Source organism: Pelodiscus sinensis, chromosome 1 (assembly GCF_049634645.1).
Source record: "Pelodiscus sinensis isolate JC-2024 chromosome 1, ASM4963464v1, whole genome shotgun sequence".
NCBI classification, from domain to species: domain Eukaryota; kingdom Metazoa; phylum Chordata; order Testudines; family Trionychidae; genus Pelodiscus; species Pelodiscus sinensis.
The window spans coordinates 59,343,767-59,367,084 of NC_134711.1; the positions used below are offsets into that span (position 1 = coordinate 59,343,767).

General features: G+C 41.0%; 1 protein-coding gene across 8 annotated transcripts in view; it reads left to right on the forward strand.

Annotated features, from left to right (window-relative positions):
* Positions 1–23,318, forward strand: part of USP15 (ubiquitin specific peptidase 15) — a 136,686-nt gene that overhangs the window by 16,117 nt on the left and 97,251 nt on the right. For 6 of the 8 annotated variants that reach the window (XR_012904392.1, XR_012904403.1, XR_012904399.1 and 3 more), the window contains exons 2-3: positions 10,951–11,078; positions 20,528–20,658. Coding sequence is in view for 4 of the 8 variants with exons in the window: in XM_075930758.1 (XP_075786873.1) it covers positions 10,951–11,078; positions 20,528–20,658 (259 nt within the window). In the remaining 4 variants the exon portion in view is untranslated. Of the gene's footprint in view, positions 1–8,415; positions 8,821–10,950; positions 11,079–20,527; positions 20,659–22,973; positions 23,055–23,318 lie in introns of those variants that run through there. The other 2 variants (XM_075930768.1, XM_075930775.1) reach the window with 2 other exon arrangements.

Sequence of the window (23,318 nt, forward strand, 5' to 3'; positions counted from 1 at the left end):
CTGCTTCTATGGGAGGCAACCGGTGAGGGGAATAGGTGGCTCAGTGGGAGCTGGCAGGTGGCTCAGCGGGAGCTCCCAATGGGCACCAGTTCCCGCCTCTCTCCCCTCCCCCCCGCTGTATATGTGTATGTAACCGTTAGGATTAATCGAGGCACCCAGTCTTATTGGTTAAATGTGTGAACTGCTACACACTACCATCCCTAGCTTGTATATAATAAAAATCCATGAAGTGTGATCATTCTTTGCTACGTTATTCAAAATATTATTGAGACTTCCAGTAACTCAGTGGTTTAGACATCAGCAGGCTTGACAAATCATTGAATCTACTCGCCATGGGTGAGGAGATTTCAGCCGGTTGCCCTGTTCACCAGCGGCGCGAGCATGTGCAGTGCGGATCTTGCGCATGCGCAGTGTGGGGCTGGTGAGCAGATTTTGCCACCATTTGTCAAGGCCTGGTCATCAGTATACATGGTGTTTTGAAAAATAGTTATAAAAATCTCATGCTTTTTATACTCTGTAGATTAGAGCATAAAATTTGCTTAAATTCAAGTAATTGATTATGAGGTAAAAGAACACTAGTAACCAGACTGGGTAAAGGTTCCAATATATTGGAATTGGAAAAGGTTCAGAAAAGGGGAACAGAAATTATTAGGGATACGGAACAGCTTCTTTATGAGAAGAAATTATTGAGACAGACTTTTCAACTTGAAAAAGAGACAGCAAAGGGGGATATGTTAGAAGTCTTTAAAATCATGACTGGTTACACCTCATAATACAAGTAGTAGGGGTCACTGAATAAAATTAATAGGCAGCATTTCTAATACAAACAAAAGGAAATATTTCTTCACACGACACAGTCAACATGTGGAACTTTTTGCCAGAGGATGTTGTGAAAACCAAGACAATAACAAGGTTCAAAAAGGAAATAACCTTGATGAAGGTTAGGTCCATCAATGGCTATTAGCCAAGATGGGTGTTGATGGGGCTTGCCAGAAGTTGAGAATGGGTGTCAGGGAATGGATCACTTGATGATTCTCTATTCTGTTTATTTCCTCTCATGCATCTGGCATCGGCAAGTTCATGTTCATGCAAATACACTAAATTTGTTTGAATATTTTCTGTTTTTAACTTTAGTTTGATTTACAACAATGAAGAAGAAATTTTGGCTCTTTCAAGTCATATTTGAAGTGAGAATAGATAAAATACTGTAAATTATTCAAATGTAAATTTGCAAAATAAATATTTTTAAATATATTTGTATTTTTGTATTTTAAAAAATTCTTAGCCTAAAGAACCAGAGTAATCACTTAGGTTTTTTTTGTCAAGATCCAAATTTCTTGTTTGAGGTGTAATCAATGTCCACGTTCCGGAAGATAATGGGAAAAGCATCCAGTGGTCCAGATTTGGTCCACTTATTTACTCCCTCTACTTAAAAATAATTGTACAGTGTGTACTATAGTATTAAAAATAATTTTCAAAAAAGTATACCAAATAAAGAATGTTGGATAGCTGGTAATAGAATAGTCAACTAACCGCATGAATTTTTAGCGGTTAGTCCACTATCCTAGAGTCCCAGGGGTGGGGCCGGCAGCCAGTGCGCTCCAACCAAAGTCCTGGGAAGCCTTCTGCTACACTGGGCTGCTGCCTCTGTATCAGAGGCAGCAGCATGGGGTGCCAGGCAGGATTTGGTCTGCGAGGGGAACCAGTTTAAAACCCAGCTCCCCTCATGGACTAGCTGCCTGCCGCCCTGCAGTGCTGCCTCTGATGCTGTGGGGGATCCAAACTCCAGACTGCTGCCGGGGACCAGCCTCTGTCCGCCAGGAACGCACGCGCACAAACACCTCCTGACCCACCCTCTCCCATCCCCTGGACAGGGGCTGCTGCTACGGGCCCAGGCTCGCCAGCAGTAGAGACTGTCATCGTGAAGTAGCCTGGGCCCACTGCTAGCAGGGGCTGTTGCTTCCCTTCTCTCTCTTCCTCCTCACAATGCTGCCTCTATCAGGCAGGTGTCACCACAGAGCTGGTGCTGGGGAGAATGGGCTTTTAAGCTGTTCCACCCAGCACAGTCTCCTGCTTTCCCCGCCCCTTGCTGTCTCTGATAGAGGTAGCAAGGGGAGGGGGAAGTGTGAGTAATCAACTAGATGAGCCTAGTCTTATTGGTTAATTGTCTAGTTGAATACTTATTGACATCCCTATACCAAATAATACCCACGGAGGAAAGAACTGAAAATTGTAGCCTTTCACTTGTAGTTTGTTGTTGCCCATTCCTTTTCTGTGAAAAATTCCATGGTGATATTAATATTTGTCTTTTGTATGTGATCTTAACAGGAAAATCCCTACCAGGGCTCGCCAAGCCGTGGCAAGCCCTGCTTGCCAGCCACGTGGTTCAGTACACTGCGCATGCGTAGACCATGCTGCGGCTCCGTGCTGGCCTATAATCACTCTCCTTGGGGGAGATTCAGTACTCAGACTCAAAAGAATATTCTGCAAGGGACAGATGGATATCAGGACAGCTTCCCAGAGCCAAGATATGAAATGTCATTCTAAATATTGGAAAAGATCCATTGGTGATAGTTTATATCCTACAAATCAGTGTCATTTGTGCTGATACTTTGCAGAGATAGATGACTTTAGAGAGCTTGGAAGTCTGCTGAAGAAGAATGTCTAAGCCATCTTCTCTGAGATGATTCCTGTTGCATAAAGAAAGAAAGACTTAACTATAAGTTAATTCCGTAATCTTTTGTAAGTGGAAGATGTTGGTTCCTTGTAGAAGAATGGTTAACCTTTTATGGTTGGAGCGATGTACTATAGTTTGGATAACCTCCAGTTCAGCAGAAGAGACGACTAATCTCAGTAACAGGCTGGCTAGTGTAGACAGAAAAGGGTTAAACTAGTATCAAGAGGGAAGTTATTAGTACGTAACACAAAACTTAGAAGTTGAGAAAAAATTATCAATGATCCAAAGGATATAAAGATAATTTTCTCTATGTTAATGCGAAGAGCCAGTGTAACAAACAGGAGGAATTGAACTCGCTCACTTATGAGCTTAAATTCAATCTAGTTGATATTACTTGAAACCTGTTTGCCGGAAGGTGGAAATGGATAATGGGATTAGCTTGTGTGATGATTACCTGTTCTGTTCATTCCCTCTGGAGCTTCTGGCATTGGCCACTGTCAGAAGGCAATATACAGGGCTAGATGGACCTTTGGTTTGATCCTGTATGGCCATTCTTATCATGTGTTAGTTCATACACTTGGAATGTAAATCAAAGATTATAACACATTTAGAAAGGATCAGCTGGGCAAAAGGAGAAGGGGAGATGAATTGATGGAGTGAACTAGTCCCAGAAATACCCTGCTGGAAGCCTCAGGGTCCTGCCACACAATTCCAGGAAAGAAGCAGAGGAGCCCTCTAAGCTGCTTAGAGAAGCTTCAGGGGAAAGCAGCCAGTCTGGGGGGAGGGTGCAAAGGACTCGCACATCAGATGGATAGAAATGTAGCCGTGTTAGTCTGGGGTAGCTGAAGCAAAATGCAGGATACAGCTTAGCATAAAAGGAGCTGCAGTGCAAATCAGAGTCAGTTGCTGCTTGGAACCTGTGGAATGAAGGTGTTGCTCCTAGCTGGCTGAAGAATTGCAGCACCATGGACAGCTCAGTGCAGATGGATTGAGAGAGCAAGGATGAGCTGACTACCTTGGCTGGCTGTTGGTCCTAAACCTAAAAGAGATCTGAGAAAGCTTTCGTGAAAGCCATTTTGTTAAGGGAACATGACAGTGTATGGCTGCTATTATTAGGGTCCCTGGGCAGGGACACAGAGTAATGGGCTGCACAGGTTCCCCCCGTAAGCCACTTGGGAAGTGGCCTACAGATGGATGACGATAAACCTGTAGAAGGGGATCTGAAGTATTAAGACTCCAATTTGGAGAGCTATGGCCAGAATAGACCAGAGTGGGTAAATAGTTTCCAGGGAGGTAGCCCTGGGGCATGTCCCCCTATCAGGGTCTGAAGCATTTACAAGCTGTGTTGGACTAATACCCCAAAAGAGGTTTGTTTGAACTATTTTCCCTGTAGACTCAGCCGGAGGGCTGATTCACTAGTAACCACCAAAGAAACTGCCAGAAGGTGTCACTGCAAAAAAAGGTGCAGAGACACACCTGAACAAGAGGCACTTACGAGTACCCCATTACAGGTACTCTTTGTCAAAATAGCATTACCTTTTTCTGAATCAGTGATATCTCAGAAGAAAATTATCTCAAATGCTTATGGTTAAATGTACTAACCAATAAGCACAAAATGGAATACTACTTGATGTCTGCTACAAATCATTAAATCCCACTAGGAAACAGGATGGCCTCTTCCTTATGTGTCTATCTACAATGTGTAGAAGAAAAAGCTGCATGATTCTGGGTGATTTGAATTTGAGTGACGTGTGCTGAAGGTCTCTTGCTACCAGTACTAAAATATCCTTGGAATGTCTAAACATTATAGATGATTATTTTCTATATAATTTGTAGTCTGTATGTGACTATTCCCTAAAATAAAGAGGAACTGATCACAGACCTAAAAATTAATGTTATTTTAGGTAGAAATGATCATGACTTGATAATGTTTATAATTGCAAGCAGAAAAAAGTTCAAACCAGTAATATACATAATTGGTGCTTTAAGAGAGCCAGTTTCATAAAGCTGAAAATAATTAAGCCAAATCAGCTGGGAAGAAGAATTTAATCAGAAAAATGTGATAATTGGGAATTGTTTAAGAACAATTTACTAGAAACCCAAAAACCCATAATAAAGGAAGAAGGCTGTCCTGGTTTTAAAAAAGACCTACTTTAGAAGAGAAATTAGAGCAGATGTAAAATAATACCATCGTTTTTAATAACAAATGTAAGAAAGGGTAAGTTAATAGTAATGATTACATATTGAACATTAAGAATTGTAAAAAATTGATAAGGGAAGCCATAGGATATAAGGAGAAATGTATAGCCTTCAGAGTTAAGGACAATAAGGAGGAGATATTTTAATAGTATTAGACACATCTGATAAGCCTGACAATGATATTGATCCATTACTAGATGAAGATAATAGAATTCTCAGTAATAATGCTGAAAAGCAGACATGTTCAGTATATATTTCTGTTCTGTATGTGGGAATAAACAGGTGATGCAATCACATTATAGCAGGCATGGGAAACCTTTTTTGGTCCAGGGGCTGTTAACCCATAGAAAAATCAATTGAGGGCAAGTGACACGCAAAAAAGCAAACAAATAAGGATTTGAAGCAATCAAATTTTTGAATTGCTCCTCTCTAGCTCTGCTCTGGCACCAATAGTGACTGCTCCAGCTCCACTCCAACTCCGCTCCAGGCTCTGACTCAAATTAATTTTTAACTACAGTAAATAAAAAAGTGCATACTGTAATTTTGAAAAAACATTTTTATGCAGAGTTTTAAAACAATTTAAATGTCATCAACAATGATACAAACTAGAATAATTCATAATTCAATCTGTAAAAAATTATTGCAGCAATCAAGTCATCTTTCATAGCCTGCCACAGATCATTTAAAATTAACTTCAGAGCCGAAAACAGTCGCTCTACACTAGCTTGAGTTGTTGGCATGCTCGAAGCAATTCTACAGGCAGCCTGAATGCGGCGTGGGTAGCCGTGAATGGCCTCAAAAACAGACTTAACTTTTAGCCTACCAATAGACTCCATCGCCTCACAATCTTCTCAAAAGTTTCTCTTGAATAATGCTTCATTACAATTATGAATTGCAGAAACTCGCCGGCGTCTTTCTTTATCCAATTCCTTTTCGAAGTCGTCGTCTTCTTAAGAATTGGGGCTTGAATGATCTCCATTTCCCTGTGATACGTCTCAGGGATGGACGCTCGAACAAATTCAGAATGGAGACGGAATGTTGAGAACAGCCTGCTATTTCTGGAGGATGTGAACTTTCCGAAACCGCAGATTCAATTGTTGATGACTCCTTTTGTTATGTTTTGTTTTCTTCAACCTCTTTCACCGAGTTCAAATGTAGCAATAGATTCTGTTTTTCGAGTCGTCGAGCAATATCAAGGAGCCCTTCCTTTGCCTTTGGTATTTCCCTTGAAGTAAGACGATTCTGATACCGGGGGTCAACATAAACTCTAGCAAGGAAATTAATTTTGTCAAATACTTCTCTTCGCATTTCTGCATGGAGGATAGAATACCTTCTGCAATTTGTCCACCATTTTTTTGCAAGAATTTTGACAGTTTTCGCCATTCCTTCATTAAAACTCCCGGGGCTCCATCGACAGTTTGAAGATTCACGGTTGTTTGGTTTGGCTTTGCCAAGAGGTCTTGCAGGTTCTTGACTTCGTCCCATTTTGCTTTTGTTAACTTGAGTTCTCTTGTTCCAGCAGCAGCCACTTGTTCATAGTAAGATTGAAAAATGAGAAGCCGATCAATCATCGCAAATGTTGAACCCCAGAGAGTCACAGTATCCAATGATTGAGTTACCCCATGTAGATCAAGCAGAATACTTCAAATACTTGGGGTTCATAGTTTGACAACGACTTGTTGAATTTTTGCCAGTAATTTCTTCGCATGTTCTTTGTTCAGTCCATCCCAGATTGCTAACTGAAGAGTGTGAATACCACACCTCATCAGCTGGACTTTTGAGTCATCCTCATGAAGCCATGTTGGAAGTATGAGGCTAGGGTCATTAACCCATTGCGCAGCAGCATCAATGTTGAGTTTGATTTCATCCATTCCTTTAGTTCCTTCTTCGGGCAAAATAGCTTCAGTTCTGTCCACATCCCTGTTCTCAGAGGTAGAAATGGTTTCATTGTCCTCGCTGAAATTTTTTCCAGCACACGTCACGTTTGCTGCATTGTCAATGCAGATGCTCAGCACTTGCATTTCACTGATCCCACTTTTTTCTAAAATAGCTTTTACTTGACTTTTCACATAGGAGGAATTGTGACACCCTTCAGTGTCCATTATGTCCAAGGTTTTTACCACAGCTTTATCTTTTCCTTCTTCATAGGGTACTGAGCATTGATTGCAGGGAAATTTCTGTTTCTACGGGTTGCCATATTCATTTTCAGGTAGCACAATTTTTGCTCCAAAGCTTTCTTGAGCTCTTTGCGACCAGACTCAGCTGTGCTGACAACTAAATGATGAACCGCATCATGCCCCATTGAAACGCCAAGCTGCCGACCCATTTCACCTGCAATTTTTTGGAATCCTTTCTTCTTTAGCCTGAAGGTAGTGAGCGGTGTTGAACTCAAGCAAAACATTTCCATCAGCCCTTCACGGAAAGCATTGGCATCCATGGTGACTGTAACCTTTGAGGACTTCAAATATGAGTCAAGTTTTGTTTGCTCAATTTTGTTTTTGTTTTTTTTTTCAGATGAAGCTCCGCAAAAAATCTTTTCTCCAGGAGTTTTAAAAGAGCCAGATGAATGTCATTTGGTTCTTTGTTGTAACCAGAGCCACATAGTTTTCAGGATGGTTACGTTTTACATGCCGCCAAAGGTTGAAACTTTTCGAGTCACTTGCTTCACTTGTCTTGAAGCTACATGGTTTGAGCTCACCATTCACTTCCTTTTCCACCTCACGTTGCCGATTTCTTCTTTTCTTTTCCCAAAAGCCCAAATTTGGGCTATTCAAATTCAAAAGTAAAGATGTTGTCGAGATTCTTTTCTATAAATCGGCTATCCATCATGGGGGACAGATTTGATTTTTTTTTTTTTTTTTTTTGTTGAAGCCATGGCCAAATCTTCTTGTACTGCTACCGCATCCAAATGTTTCTTGTTATGATCTTTGAAAAGCAATGAACAAAAGCATTAAATTTTTTTATAATGTACCTGCTTGTGATGTCTTAACCACTTAAGGTACTTTGAATTTATTTTGGATTTTCTGGACAAAAATGATTGCATTTTCTTTTTACACAAAATTATTATTATAGTATATTTTAATATTTTAACATATTTCTTGTGGTTTTAATGAAGTAAGAAGTATTTTAATATACATAGTTAATATAAATTTTTATTTATAAATTGCAAGTTAGTTTTTCTTATGAAATTTTGCGGTAAAAATATTCGAAATATTTTCTAAGTTTTTAATTAATATGTCAAAAACGCTTTAATGTAATTATATCAATGAAACTTGGTATGTGCCGTAGCGTTAGTACCAACATTAATTGTTGGGAAGTAATGAGGCTACACGTTACAAGATTGAAAATAAACACATACTAATCTGCCTGAGTTTGTACTCGCCTAACCTTGGCACAAGGGTGGGAGCAGTCTGCAGTGTTGCCAGATGTCTGATAATTATCTGATTCTTTAATAAAACATATCTCCAAAAAACTTTGTAATTTTGTATCTGTACGTTAAATCTTGATTTTGGCCGAAGTGAGAATAACTGTGACATGTTACGTAAAGTAGTAAATTAGATGTTAATATCAATTGTTATACAATCTGAAACTTTTTGGCACCTTTAGGATTTGCTTGCTAAAATATCTTTCATTTTGGATTGAAAATAGAAAAAAAAACCTGGAGCAGTGGAGCAGTCAAGATTTTCTGTGCTTCGGCTCTGCTCCAGCTCCAGGCAGAAACCTGCAGCTCCACTGCTCCATGCTCCAGCTCCGGGCTCTGCTCCAAAGCCCTGAAACAAACACCACCAACCTCTTTCCATTCACTATTATCAATGGAGGATGATAAACAGAAGCTACTGAATTCAGATGTTTTAAAATCAACAGGTCCAGATAACTTGCATCAAAAAGTTTTTAAAGGCTGGCTGAAACTATTTGCTAAAATTCCCTTCTGATCTACTGGAAAGGTAACTTACAAGTGTAGTTCAAAAGGTAGAAGGCTGTTCTCAGCATATGATTCAAATTGTGAGGGAGACCTAATTGTTGCATTTCATAGAATTTGTTTTCCAGATCTTTTTAATGTTTGTCTTGCACAATTTAAAACCGATTACAGTAAAACTCCATTAGTCCGGCATCCAATGCTCCGGGATTCCTGATGGTCCGGCACCATCAGGAACCCGGAAGTGCTGGGGCAGCCGCACAGGCTTCCCCCATTCAGCTGCTGCTGAAACTGACCAGCAGCTGAATCGGGGAAGCCGGGAGCAGAACAGCTGGGGTGCTGCTGGGTTGGTCCCCTAGCGCCACCCCTCAGCGCTGCGGGACCAACCCGGCAGGACCCCAGCTGCTCTGCCCCAGGGGTCCCCGATTCAGCCGCTGATGAAACAGATCAGCAGCTGATTCCAGGAAGCCCCAGTGTGGTAGCATTTCTCCAAAGTATAAAGCTAACCTGGTATCGTGGATCTCCCATGAACTTTGAAAAATCTGTTTACACTACCAATCAAAATATCTGATAAAAGACTCAAGTGTATATTTTGTTCTACCCAGTACCACAGTTTACAGATAAAGATTTTAAACTATATACAGTAAACTTTCGATAATCCGGCACCTTTAGGACCCAGGGGTGCCGGATTATCAGATATGCCGGACTATCAGAAGGGGGGGGGGCTATGAGGGGTCTGGAGTGGGGTGGGAGGGGATGCAACCCCAGGCCCCTCATAGCCCCCCCTTACGATAGTCCGGCTCTGCCCCAGGCGTCCCTGATTCAGCCGCTGCTGAAACAGATCAGCGGCTGATTCCAGGAAGCCCGGGGCAGAGCTGCTCTGCCTGGGGCTTCCTGGAACCAGCTGGTCTTCAACGCGTCTGGGCTGTCCCGCTGCCCCCGTGCTCCACGGCTTTGCTCCGGACGCCTGTGGTACAGCAGCTGGGGCGCTGCCGGTTGGTCCCGTAGCGCTGCTCTGGGCGCTACTGGACCAACCCAGCAGCACCCCAGCTGCTCTGCCCCAGGCATCCTGATTCAGCCACTGCTGGCTCAGTTTCAGCAGCGGCTGAATCAGGACGCCTGGGGCAACGCAGCTTGGGTGCTGCTGGGTTGGTCCAGTAGCGCCGAGGAGCGGCGGCGCTACTGGACCAACCCAGCAGCACCCCAGCTGCTCTGCCCCAGGCATCCCCAAGTCAGCTGCTGCTGAAACTGACCTGTGGCTGACTACAGGAAGCCCCTGCCCCGGGCTTCCTGGAATCAGCCGCTGATCAGTTTCAGCAGCAGCTGACTTGGGGATGCCTGGGGTTCTTAAGTTGAATCTGTATGTAAGTCAGAACTGGCGTCCAGATTTAGCCGCTGTTGAAACTGATCAGTTTCAGCAGCGGCTGAATCTGGACGCCAGTTCCGACTTACATACAGATTCAACTTAAGAACAAACCTACAGTCCCTATCTTGTACGTAACCCGGGGACTGCCTGTAAATGCGCTCTTGTATCTATAGGTATACCAGCAAATTTAATCTAGTACAGAGTTGGTCACAGATCTTAACTGAGTTTCCAGACTTACCGTTGAAATGAACTGCTTAATTTTTGAGCTAAGTAAGGAAAACAGGGAAACTTGTTTAAAACTTGGCATTCTTTGACTTCTTTCATGCGATATTGACAGCCTTACAAAACTTTAATGCCTAGCATGAATAACTCTCAGACAATCAAGAACAGATCTGATGGTAAGAGTGGATAGTCATTTTGATAAGTGCTTATATATTTTGTAAGGCTGCTATGTTGAACTTTTTTATAGGAAGGTATTTTGCAATACTATAAAGAAATGCTAGCAACCTATAAATAATACCTGTCTGAAATATTGAACTTGCTGTTATAATAATTAATACTAATATTAAAAAAGATTGGGGATCTGAGGAGTGTTTGTTAGAATGACTTTAAATATCTGCAAATGTGTTCGTATATACAGACGGAGACACGCACATACATTTTTAAGATTTCAGATTGATGATGCCCCTTAGTGATGCACATGCAGCTATTCTACTTTATTTTATATCAATATGGAAGTACTAAAACGGTGCTTCTGTTTTTGTCAGTAATTATCTATTTTCCCTTTTCAAGGTATCTAGTGGATAGTCGCTGGTTCAAACAGTGGAAAAAATATGTTGGGTTTGACAGCTGGGACAAATACCAGATGGGAGATCAGAATGTGTACCCTGGTCCCATTGATAATTCTGGACTTCTCAAAGGTAATTTATTATTTACATGGAATAAAGATGTAAGTATAAACTTTTAGTTTAGTTCAGTAGTTATTTTCACTGATACAATTTTAATCTGCTGCAGTAACAAATCTCACTTTTTATTCCTTAAACAATTTTATATACATATCTTTTCTAAATAGTTTTTGTAAGTAAAAGTGATCTTCATTAGCATTTAGTGATTGTAAACATATTTTGTTCACAGACAACGGTAGGGTGCCAATATTCTTAATGATTTTTTTACAGTTCATGAATTGCTTTGTTATAATACTAGATATGTAATATCATTTGTTGTTATACTAGATATGTAATTAGAGTAATATCAATATTTAATAACATTTTGAGGTTCTTTTAATTTTCTTTCTCATTTTCGATCCTTAGCTTAAGAATAGTCTTGAGTCAGCCACTGAGGTTGATGATCTAACTCAGTGCAAGTTCACTAATATAAGCGCTTGTATGTATGCAGAAGTTTTATTGCTTCAACGGAAAACCTTTTTAAACGTGTGCAAAACGTGTGTACATTCTAGTTTAAAACAGACTTATTTCATTTGGCTTAAGTTGATTCCCAATTGACTTAAGCAAAATTTAAGTGTTCAGATTCTTCTGCACTGGCATAAACTAAATTGTTAGAATTACGCCTTGAGGCTTTGTCTGTGCTACACACCACTGGAAGTGGCATTTAGGGTACACATAGTACAAGCTACTGTGAAATTCCTGCTGCATCCACACTGCAGTGTTTGGTTACACATGTCAGTGAAAGGCTCTGGCATGGAGACTTCAGCAGTTCTCAGCTGTAAGAGCCTTTCACCATGGCAAGGAACAGCAGTGGGCAAAGATTGAACCTTCCCAAGTGTCCCCTCAGAGGGTAAAGGCTCTAACAGTAAGGAGATAGTTTTTCCAGCTGCCCCTATGGTGGGATCAAACTCTAGTGCAGCGGTTCCCAACCTTTTCCAGGTGGGGACCCATTTTGACAATTCAGGAAGACTTGGTGACCCAAGGCAATTCAAAAATTAGGGGGGGGGGAGGGCAGAGCCACCTGGGGAGACACTTGGCGACCCTTTTGAAATGTATTGGCGACCCATATTTGGGTCCCGATCCATAGGTTGGGAAACCCTGCTCTAGTGGCAGGGAGCTGCCAGAGCCTTTCACCCCTGCCAAAGCCTTGCAATATGGAAATACTTTGCAATAGAGAACTGCTCATGCTTTTCTCCATTGCAGCCTCCTTGCCAGAATCTTTTCCTGCTGACCATCTTTTCCAGATTGGGTGAATAGAGAGCATACATGCCTGTGCCTTTCACTGTATCTTTACCTACTTAGGCCATGTCTTAATGTTACATTGTTATTTATGTTCTGAGGGGGCTACATGTGTACTTACTTGTCAAAAGAATTGTGCAGAGTAACAGTTCCCTTAGTTAACAGGTGCATCTTCGTCATGTAAACAAGCCCTAACACCTTATCGCAGTAACCTCTGGAGTCCATGAACAAGATGCATTGTTTGGTTCTATGACTGTGTAAATTTATCAACCTGTTCCAAAACTTTCTATACTGACTCTTCACTCTGGGACAGTGCCTCAGGTTTGTCACCTAAAAAGAATTGCTGGAGTGTGGGGATCTCCCTCCTGTTTCTCTGCTTTCAACACCAATGTAAATAATTCATTTAGTTTTGCTGCAACATCTTTGTTTTCTTTGAGTGCTCCTTTAGCTCATCAATCTTCCAGTGTGGCACCACTGATTGTTTGGCAGGCTTCCTGCTTCTAATATAGTTAAAAGAATTTTTGCTGTTAGTTTTTGTCTTTCATTGGTTACTCTGCTAATTCTTTCTTGTCCTGCCTTATTATATTTGACTTGCTAGTGTTTTGCTCCTTTCTATTTTTCATACTAGGATTTGACTTCCTGTATTTAAAGTGTGTCTTTTTGCCACCAACTGCCTCTTTTACTTGGTTGCATTTTTGTTTGTTTCTCTTACTGCTTGGATATTTTTATTTGAGATATGCATTTAGTTTGTGCCCCTGTTATGGAATTTTTAAAAGTGTCTGTGTGCAGTTTGCAGATTTGAGCTCTTTGATTGTTTCTTCTAATTTATCTTGAGTAGCCTCCTTGTTGTTTAGCTCTCCCTTTTCAAGTTAAATGCTACCATGAGACATTTATTTAGCCCTTCCCCATTACCAAGCAGATCAGCTACATACGCTTTATATACCAGATCCTGTGCTTCACTTGGGACTGGATCAAGAATTGCCTCTCCCCCTATGGGTTCCAGGACAAGGTGCTCCAAGCAATAGTCATTTGTGGTAACTAGAAGTTTTCTTTTTTATCCCTTCCTGAGGTGATATACACGGAAGGATAGTTGAAATCCTCAGCTATTATCATGTTTTCTGTATTTGCAGCCTCTCTAATCTCCTTGGACATTTCACAGTAAGCTGATGATTGAGGGAATGCAAGCCAAAAGAACAGTTTAAAAATGTTGAATAGGTATATGATGAAATTCATCTTAGTGATTCTAAGGAATTAGTAGAAACAATCCTGGAACCATTAGCAATTGTCTTCAAGAACTCATGGAAGATAGACAAAGTTCCAGAGGACTGATGAAGGGCAAACATAGTATATGCCTTTAAAAGGGGGAACAGTAGAGACCCAGGGAACTAGATTGATCAGCATAAATTCAATACACAGAAAGTTATTGGAACAACTTATTGTACAGTTCTTAAATGTGATGCTTTTGGGGTTCAACCCAGACCAGTTGGGGCTTATCACTGCATGTCCTGCGGCTCTGGGTGTCTTCAGAGCTATTCTGAAGATATCAATGGCTTTGATGCCAACAGTTAGCCATTTATTTTTGCATGGTGATACCAACATCCTCCTCAGTCCCTAAATTCTCCAAAACTATCTGCCCTGTTGTGTCCAGCCTCTTCTGGAACACTCACAGAAGTTAAGTTTGTTTTTCAAAGAGATGGTAAACATCATCTCATTAGTTTGCCTGGCATTGACAAAATTTTTATTTCAATCTTCACACTGAATAGATGTATACTAAAAGTAAAAAAAAGTTTATTAAACAAAAGGTCATAGATGTAAATGATACCAAATATAAAGAATAAAGATAGAAGTGGCTAGGAGCAAAAATGGAAATATGCTTCTCAGCATGAATATGCTTTAATTTTAGTAAGTTATAATCTTTGCCTAAGTGGATTTCTCACCTATATTTTGTTCAGAGACTTCAGCCTTCTTAGATGAAGGATCCAACATTCTGTGATTTCAAGAGCTCCTTCAGTACCTCAAGTGATAGAAACAGAAAGTGACTTTGATGTCCATCTTTACCCTATTACCAGAGGCAGGAAGGCTGCCTTCTATTCTTCCATTCCTATTGACTTCCCACCCACTGCTGTTTGATATGAATATAGGTCTCCATAATGCTTAATTTACATTGTAGACAAATATGGTTAACTTCTTGCCTGTGTGGGAGAAAAACTGTGTTTAATCACAGACTTTAAAGCATAATATTAGTGGAGATTGATAATTCCGTATAAGATGTTAATGCACACATTTCACAGTGGGTCTTAATCATCAATATGTCACAAACTTTCATAAAAGACATTATTTGATACACTTTTATAAACTGTGGTATTGTATAATCAATTCATGCAGTTGTTTGTCATTTGAAGTTCACATGTCCTGTTCTCTCATTGGGGTGTCTGTACTCTGTTGTCATGGGAAGCACCTAATGGATACTAGAGCTATAAGTAAGGTTAAGATTTTGGCACAGGGATTTTTATTGAAATTCACTATCATGAAGGGAGAAATAAACAATAAATCATGGAAACCAGTACTCCACAGCACAAGACTAACAGCACAAGATCCACCACTGAAGCCTGACAGCGGTTGCCTCACTGCTGCATGGATGAGAGGGGGCTGACTGCCCAAGCCAAGCCTTTGCACAGGAGGTTAGAGGAGTGCAACAGCTAGGTCCAGAGGTCAGAGATCTGTAAAAGTCTCAGAATCTGAGTCAAAATTGTATCCTTAATTATAAGGCATAGCCAACATGGATTTGTCAAAAGTAAATTATGACAAACCAACTTAATTGCTTTCTTTGACAGGGTTGCTGGCCTGTTGGATAGGGAAAGCAATAGATGTGATATAGCTTAATTAGCTGTCAGATTGGGAGGTGTTCCCAGAGAGGGATCAATTTGAGGTCCAGTGTAGGGATGTGAAGAACTAGTCGACTGGCTATCTGATAAGCAAATGCTTATCGGATAGTCGACAGGGTAGTCGACTAATTGCTTCCCCTCCCCCCTTGCTTCCTCTATCTGAAAGAGGCAGAAAAGGGGGGAGAGGAGGGAGTACTTCAATGCGACAGTGCCTCGTGGAACCCTGGGCCAGACCTGGGCACCATGTGGCACTGCCACTTTGAAACGCTGCGTGCAGCCCAGGGCCAGCTGGGGGGTTCCCTAGGCTGCACGTGGCATTTCAAAGTGTCAATGCCACGTGCAACCCAGGATCAGCTGAGGACTCCCCCACTGACTCTAGACTCCATGTGATGCTGCCACTTTGAAATGCTGTGAGGAGCTTTTCAAAGAGGCAGCACCACATGAAGCCCGGGGTCAGCAGGGGAGTCTGCAGCTGACCCCGGGTTGCACAGAGCACATTTGCCTTTGAAGTGTAGCAACAGCCTTAGGGCTGTTGCTGCACTTCAAACGTGGAGGTACCATATCGACTAATCAAGTAGTCGATGCAAAATACATCGACTATTCGATTAGTCAGTTACTCACAATTTAACATCCTTAGTCCAGTATAGTATTTTCATTAATGGCTTGGATAATGGAGCGAAGAATATGCATATAGACAGGGCTCGCCGAACCATGGTGAGCCCCACTCGCCAGCCACGCTGTCGGGCGATCTGCACATGTGCAGATCGTTCTGCACATGCGCAGATCGCCCGAACCCGGCTCTTCCGGGTTGCAATCTACTCACCTGTGGTGAGTAGATTGCATTATTTGTAGAGCCCTGCATATAAAGTACACATGACTGAAGCTAGGAGTTGTTGCAAGCACTTTGTGAGGTCAGGATTAGAATTCTGAACAACCTTGACAAATTGGAGATTTGATTTGAGATCAACTGAATAAAAGTCAATTAAAATAAGTACAAAAGTACTTTCTTTAGGAAGGAAAAATCAAATGCACAACTACTCCATGATTAGGTAGTAGTTCTGCTGAAAAGTACAGTTGATTGCAAATTGAATGAGTCAGTGGTGTGTCGATGAAGGTACAAGAGGCTAATATTATTCTGGAGTGTTTTAACAGTGATGTTGTATATAAGACATAGGAGGTAATAGTCTGGCCTACTCAGCACTAATGAGGCTTCTTCTGAAGTAGTTTCTCCACTTCTGGGTGCCACATTTTAAGAAAGATATGAATAAATTGTAGAAGAGTCTGAGATGAGAAACAAAAATGATAAAAGGTTTAGAATCCTGACCTATGAGAACAGGTTAAAAACTGGGCTTCTTTAGTCTTGAGAAAAGGAGACTGAGGGTGTCCTGGGAAGGCTTTTATTATGTTGAAGACTTTTCCAAAGAGGATAGTGGTCAGTTCTCCTTGTTCATTGATGGCAAGATGAGAAGTAATGGGTTTAATCTGCAGCGAGGGAGATTTTAATTGCATATTAGGGTTATTATACCCTAGAATGTAAGTTTCTAAAGGAGGTTGTGGATTTCCTATCACTAGAGAGTTTTTTAAGAACAAAATGGACAAACATCTGGTCAGGGATAGTCTAGGTTTATATGGCCTTGACACAGCCAATTAATTCTGTTACCAGAAAGTTTCACTGCCTGAAATCTTATGAAAGGAAAGGTGTATGGAAATTAGGTCCTCTCCACTGTTTCCTGATGAGTGGCCATGTAGCCCATAGTGTTGCAAAGGTTGCATGCTACTTTGCTTGTACCTTTGACCTTCTCAGAGCTGGCAGTGATGATAGCAAGGAGCACTCTCCCTTGACTTTGCACTGAATGCAACACTTCTCTCATATTCTGTCACCTGCATGTGCACATGCTATAAATCTACTAGCAGGTATAGGGAGGATTGCTGCTTTTAGGATGAGGAAAGATCTGTAGGAGGAAGTTTTATGCATCTCCATTGCCTTTGTGATTGGAGCGGCAGGCATACCTTATTGCTCTCTTCCACTTCAAGGCTGTGTCTAAACTACATCCCTTTTTTGAAAAAGGGATGTAAATTAGACGCTTCGAAATTGCAAATGAAGCTGTGATTTAAATTTCCCATGCTTCATTTGCATAATGGTAGCCATGGTTTTTTTTTTCAAAAAGGGGCTTTTCGAATGAAAAATAGCTCTTTAGACGAGGATCGTTTGAAAATAAAACCCTTTTTCGAAAGATCCTGTACTCCTCATTTTTTCATTTACCTTTTTCATGGCCGCTCATCAGGAAACAGTGGAGAGGACCCAATTTCCATTTTTCCTAATTTTTCTAATTGCCCAATTCTCTGCACTGATTGTTCCCTTACCACAACGAGCTACAGAGACTGAATGCTTTTGGGGAAAGAAGTTTGTTGGAGCCTCAGAGAGGGATTCATTTTCAGCTGAAATCCTTCTGGCTGTTTTCCAATCTGCATCACAAGGCATCCTCACAGATACTGCTGTCTATCAGGAAGTGAAACATGATTAAAACTTGCACTCAGAATTTGGGATGTTAAAATGTGTTTATTCAAATAAACATATAACCACTGAAAAATTCAGCGGTTACACGCGGGGCAGGGACGGCTCCCCAGGAGCTGGTGTGTATGAGAAGCCAGCTGTATCAGAGAGAGCCACATGGGGGGGAGGGGGCAGGAGCTAGTGCACAGGGAGCTAGCTTTTAAGCCGGCTTCCTACAAGCAGTGGCTCCTGCCTGCTCTACCCCCCCCCCCCCCATCACAGCTGCTGATGCCTCTGATACAGAGTTAGCAGTATGAAGGAAGTTGGGTCCAGAGAAGCAGGTATGTATGGGAAGCTGGCTTAAAAACCAGCTCCCTGTGCACTAGCTCCAGCTCCCGCCACTCCTTCCCCTCCCCCCCTCCCCGCTCCCCTCCGTGTGGCTCTCTCTGATACAGTATTCGCCATCCCTGCTAGTAGTTCTACAGCATGTGTATGTGCAGGTGACAGAGAGGCAGCAGCACGGGGGAAGAGAGCTGCATGCATCTGTGCACATTAACCGATGAGCCCAAGCCAAAATTCATAATCGAAAGTTTCCTTTCCATTGTGCATCAAAGTAAAACTTATTTAAGGGATTGGTGATGTTTTTTTATTTTGGGAGATGATTTTTTTTTTTTTAAAGGAGTGAGAGCAGACAATTTTTTATTGAATCAGTAATTTTATAGTAATGTGATTGGGGTGTACTAGCTCTTCATTGGCAACACAGGAGTAAACAAATTGCTGTGTGCTCACAATTCATGTCCCTATGCTCTTCTTGGGCATGGTCCCACAACCTTGGGAGCATATAAAAGGGAGCAGTTCAGTTCAATCTAGACCGGCTATGGAGGCGAATGGAAGTGTGCTGCAGGCTCCTGATAAGGAACAGTTTCTGAATCACCAACTCTTGAGTACCCTGACTGTGCCACGGGATCCTAATTGACTGCAGCGTCCAAAGAGTAGGACAAACTGGTGCCAACAGAGGAGCTACCAGACCTGGGACCAAGTGTAGGAAGTGACCTGGGATATACATGGGTACATGGAGACCTGATTTTTGCAACAGTATTAATGGTTTTTTGAGGGGCCTTGAGTTGAAGCCTGTTGAAGTAGAGTGAGCCAGAGTTTCCCTCCCTTTCCTGCATTTGCTACCTGGTGATACCACCACCAGGACAAGTAGCCCCATAGACTCTTGCCTCTAGGCGATATTGCTGCCAAGAGAGACAGTCACATAGTTTTGCTTATTAGGTTATGACGCCACCAAGAGAGACATAAACTATTGCCACGGGGAAATACAACCGCTGAAGTAGTAGGCGGCCCCTCGCTGGATTTTTGCCACTGGACTGTTCTGCCACTGAAGTTAGTGGGGCCCCACTATTAGGGGCAGCAGTGCAGGGTGGCAGGCAGCCAGTCCATGAGGGGAGCTGGTTTTTAAACCTTGCAGACCAGCTTCCGCCTGCCACCCTGCGCTACTGCTTCTGATAGAGAGGCAGCAGTGGACGGTGGCAGGGGGCTCCCTGGGAGTGGAGCTGGACTGCTTTGGCTGCCAGCCCCACCACTGAGGACTATTGAATAGTCATGTAACCACTAAAATTTAATGCAGTTACATGATTATTCAGTTGCATGATATCTAACAACCCTAGTTTACAACACCGGATGCCACTAGTAAAATCCAAATGCTTCGCTCCATGGCTCGCTATTGAGCTGTGGCATTCTGCCATTGCCTAGACTGTTAATGTCATTCACAGAACAAATGAAAGGAAAAGTAGTCTTCTCCTAAAAACTTTCCGTGTAGACTCAGGATGCATTGTGTTGTGTATGAGCTGACTCAATTCTCAGTCACAAGGTGAGAGAGTTCATTCTGCTAGAACCCAGGCCACCTCTGTAGTCTCGCTTCACGAAGTTCCTGTAGTTCTCTGTATAGCGAAATGACAAAGGTCTTCTCACCTTCCTCCTTGATCGACAGTGAGCCACCGTGGAATACATATAGGCACCAACACTTGAAGAAGGACAAAGTTATCTGCTTTGTACAGTCACGTGAATTTTTCAAGATGGGTGGTTCCTTTCTGTAGTCCACTACCTGCTCTTCTTCCCCTCTGCTTCAGCTCTTTAGATATGATACATGGTAGAAAAGGAACTTGAGAGTCTACCAGTCCAAGCTATTCCAGTTAGGAGCATGAGGATTAGAAGGGATTAAGCACAGGCCAATGGATACTGCTAGGAAAAAAAATCAGGCTTGGGCACATGCTCACCACAATAGAGTGCAGACAGGGACTACACGTCACAAAGAACATTACTTACTGTGTAAGGTAAGTAACTTCTCTTTTTCTAGGACTGCATCATGTGTTGTGAACCATTCATTTTTACAGTGAAATACATTACTGTATTTCAAAGTGCTGGGTAGCATGGGTGCCATCTTGATGGCTGTAAACTGCATGCCCAGAAGTTAATGGATTTTATTTCCACTTCTGTGAATAGAAATAAGCAGCAGTCCAATCATCCTTATATTGGAGACTTCATTACTAAAATAGTGCCCATCCCACCCCAATATTTATAAATTGCAGCTTGCTGCTTTAATTCAGTCACAATGCTAGCATTATTTAGTTGTTGAATTTCACACACTAAGAAAATGGTATATTTCTAATAAGCAGTTCATTATTACATTTTGATTGGTATTTTTCACTATTGTTTCAGTGCTACATCAAAAACGCCAGTGCTGATAAACATGTTCATAACTGTGGATTTGAAATAGTGTGCTCTCTCTCTCTCTCTCATAGATGGTGACTCTCAGTCTCTCAAGGAGCATCTCATTGATGAACTGGACTACATCCTTTTGCCAACTGAAGGCTGGAATAAATTAGTTAGCTGGTACACACTGATGGAAAGTCAGGAGCCAATAGCACGCAAGGTACTATCTAAACAAACTAAACTTTGTGAAACTAAGATAATTCTAAATATAGTCTTGCAGACAGTAGTGGACTGAATAAAATCAATTGGAGTTCTTCTTCATATTGGGAACTCATAAAGTCTTGTCCGTAATGAATGTGTCAACCTGATATTATTTTAGTTAATACAGTCACTTACTTGGCTTTTTTTTTAATACTTAGATTTTAGGACTTGGCTCAATTTTTAAAAAATGAAAAATTTGAACAAAGCTGAAGGAGGGTGGTTAATTTTTTTTTCACTAAGCTTAATCTTACTATTTTTCAAGAAAAACTTAAACTTTAGAGGCCATTGAATCTCATTATTAGTGCAAATGATCTTGTAAGCTAGTGCTGAAAATTCTAAATTTTATTAGATAAGATGGACTTTTCAGGATTGTAATATAAAGAAATCAGACCAGGTCAACTTTTTGTAATTGTGAATTATCAAGTATGAATCCAACGTTAATGAAGAGCTGCTCCAGACCTAATGAAGTTGGCACCATTAGATTACATAATAGTTCCTCATGTGTGATAAACACATAATCATTTCCATTCAGCAGATTGGTTTTCATGGTGTCCCAGTTTTTAGCAGCAAAGCATTATTTGTTGCCAAAAGTAAAGCCTTTGGTACAGCTACAGTTCTGAGCACATGAGTCAGGATGCACACAATCTGGCTCTGGTTCCTGCCATATTTGGGAACTGCTTGAGAGCTCATTCATTAGGTACAGTCTGCGCAGAAAGTTTTGGGCACAAACCACGCTCTGTACACTCATTGAGAATTATTTTTTTCCCCACATTTTATAGAAAAGATAGCTAAGGTGGTCCCTTCTAAGTTGAAGATTGCAATTGGATTTTCAGAACAGATATTTTAAGATATCCTCTTCTAGACCAGTTATTGAAGGTGTTTTAATATCTGTATGCTATTGCAGCTGTTTCCAGGTTGGCCAATATGAAATACTTTAAATTTCTGATTATCACTGCTTATTATTCCAGTCTTGTTTCTGATTATAATTTTCTATGGCAAAGCCTTAGACTTTTGCTGCAGCAGAACCTCACCATGACTTCAGGGGCAATGAACACAAACATTACCAGTTAATAATGCTGGCAGCTCACATTTGGAACTACCTGCATTTCATGGGTAAATGCCAGCTGGATCTGTAGAAGAAGGCTCATGCTTTCATGGATTCATCTCTTTGGTGACAGAGTTCAAGAAATGAAAATTACCTTATCTATTTTGTTTTTATTTTTTAAAGAAACATCTGTGGAACTTTAGCTTATAAGAGTAAGAATACATCAGTGTGGTTATTTTTCAAAAATAATTATTTATCCGTGATTATTAGTGTCTGAACATGCACATTTCAGCAGATAGTTTCTTTCCTTCCTCCCTGCTTAGGTAAAGTTTTGTAATTTTGCATTGTTAATTTTCTCCCACATTTCACCAGGGACTATTATGGGGGTACTTAGAAGGAAATGCCCAAGATAGTATCAGGGATAAAAAAAAGTATCGAAGTAGACTAGCACTAGTACACACTTCCAAGATTGTTAGCTTCAAGTTGCCCAGAGAGATTTTTGCGAAGATTCACTCAAGTATGTGGACCCATTAATGGAATGAGATGAAATGTATCTTTGTGCAGCAATTCCAGATGCATTTTCTCTCTTTATCTTCTTCATTCCCCACACCTTACCCTTCTCCCCCAATTTGTTCTTTGATTTCTCTGTTCTGTTACCTCTTTAATCTTTCTGCAAAAGGTGGTGTACGGTGCTTTTTCTTTGATGTCTGTCAGAGCAGCTTCCCTATTTGATGGTAAACTTTTTTTATCCCCTGTGCTTTTGAAGCCATGTTCTTTGCTGCTGTAAAACTTTTTGAAGCTGTGGACCCAAATTTAAATTATTATACCAATGTACTAGCTTCTTGATTTTGTTTAGTGGGGCTCTTTTGGATAACACAATAGTGCTTTGTCAATGCTATATGCAAGCTTTACTATTGTCTTAATCTGTTGATAAGCAGCATCAAAGCAAATCACAATTTACATCACTGCAGCACCTAACATAGACTTAAAAACTCAATGTAGATAAGTGGTTAAACTTGTGTTAAGATGCATTGTCGTTTAAAAGTTCCACCAACTGGTAGTCACTACTGCCCAAGGCTAATTGTTAAACACTGGGTAGTGAATAGTTCATTGATGCATATTTTTTCCATAGTGCTTGCTCTTAAGTAGGTTTGGTACAGCAGATCCCGCCTAGTAATTATTGGGTGCCTTCTTTTTTACCGTATTTGTCTGATGTATCATATATCAGGCTGATGGCTATTTTCAGAACCGTATGCATGACTAAGTACTGCAGTTACACTCTGAAGGATCAAAAGGAAATATATTAAGAGGTGACCATGAATATTTTTGGGGGTTTTACTTTGATTAATTTTCCTGTTTCCCTCGGTGCTTTTTTGTTTGGTAGTGGGTATTGCAAAGCAAACATGTAAAGAACAAATTTAGCAGTATCTTGGGGGAATGAAGCTAAAAACTAATATTTTTGTTACCAGAGCATAAATGAATGACTTGACTGGCAGTACTTATGTACAATATTTGTTTAAAAAGTCTTTGTTATGTAATATTCAGAACTGTTAATATACTGTTGTAGTTCTTAG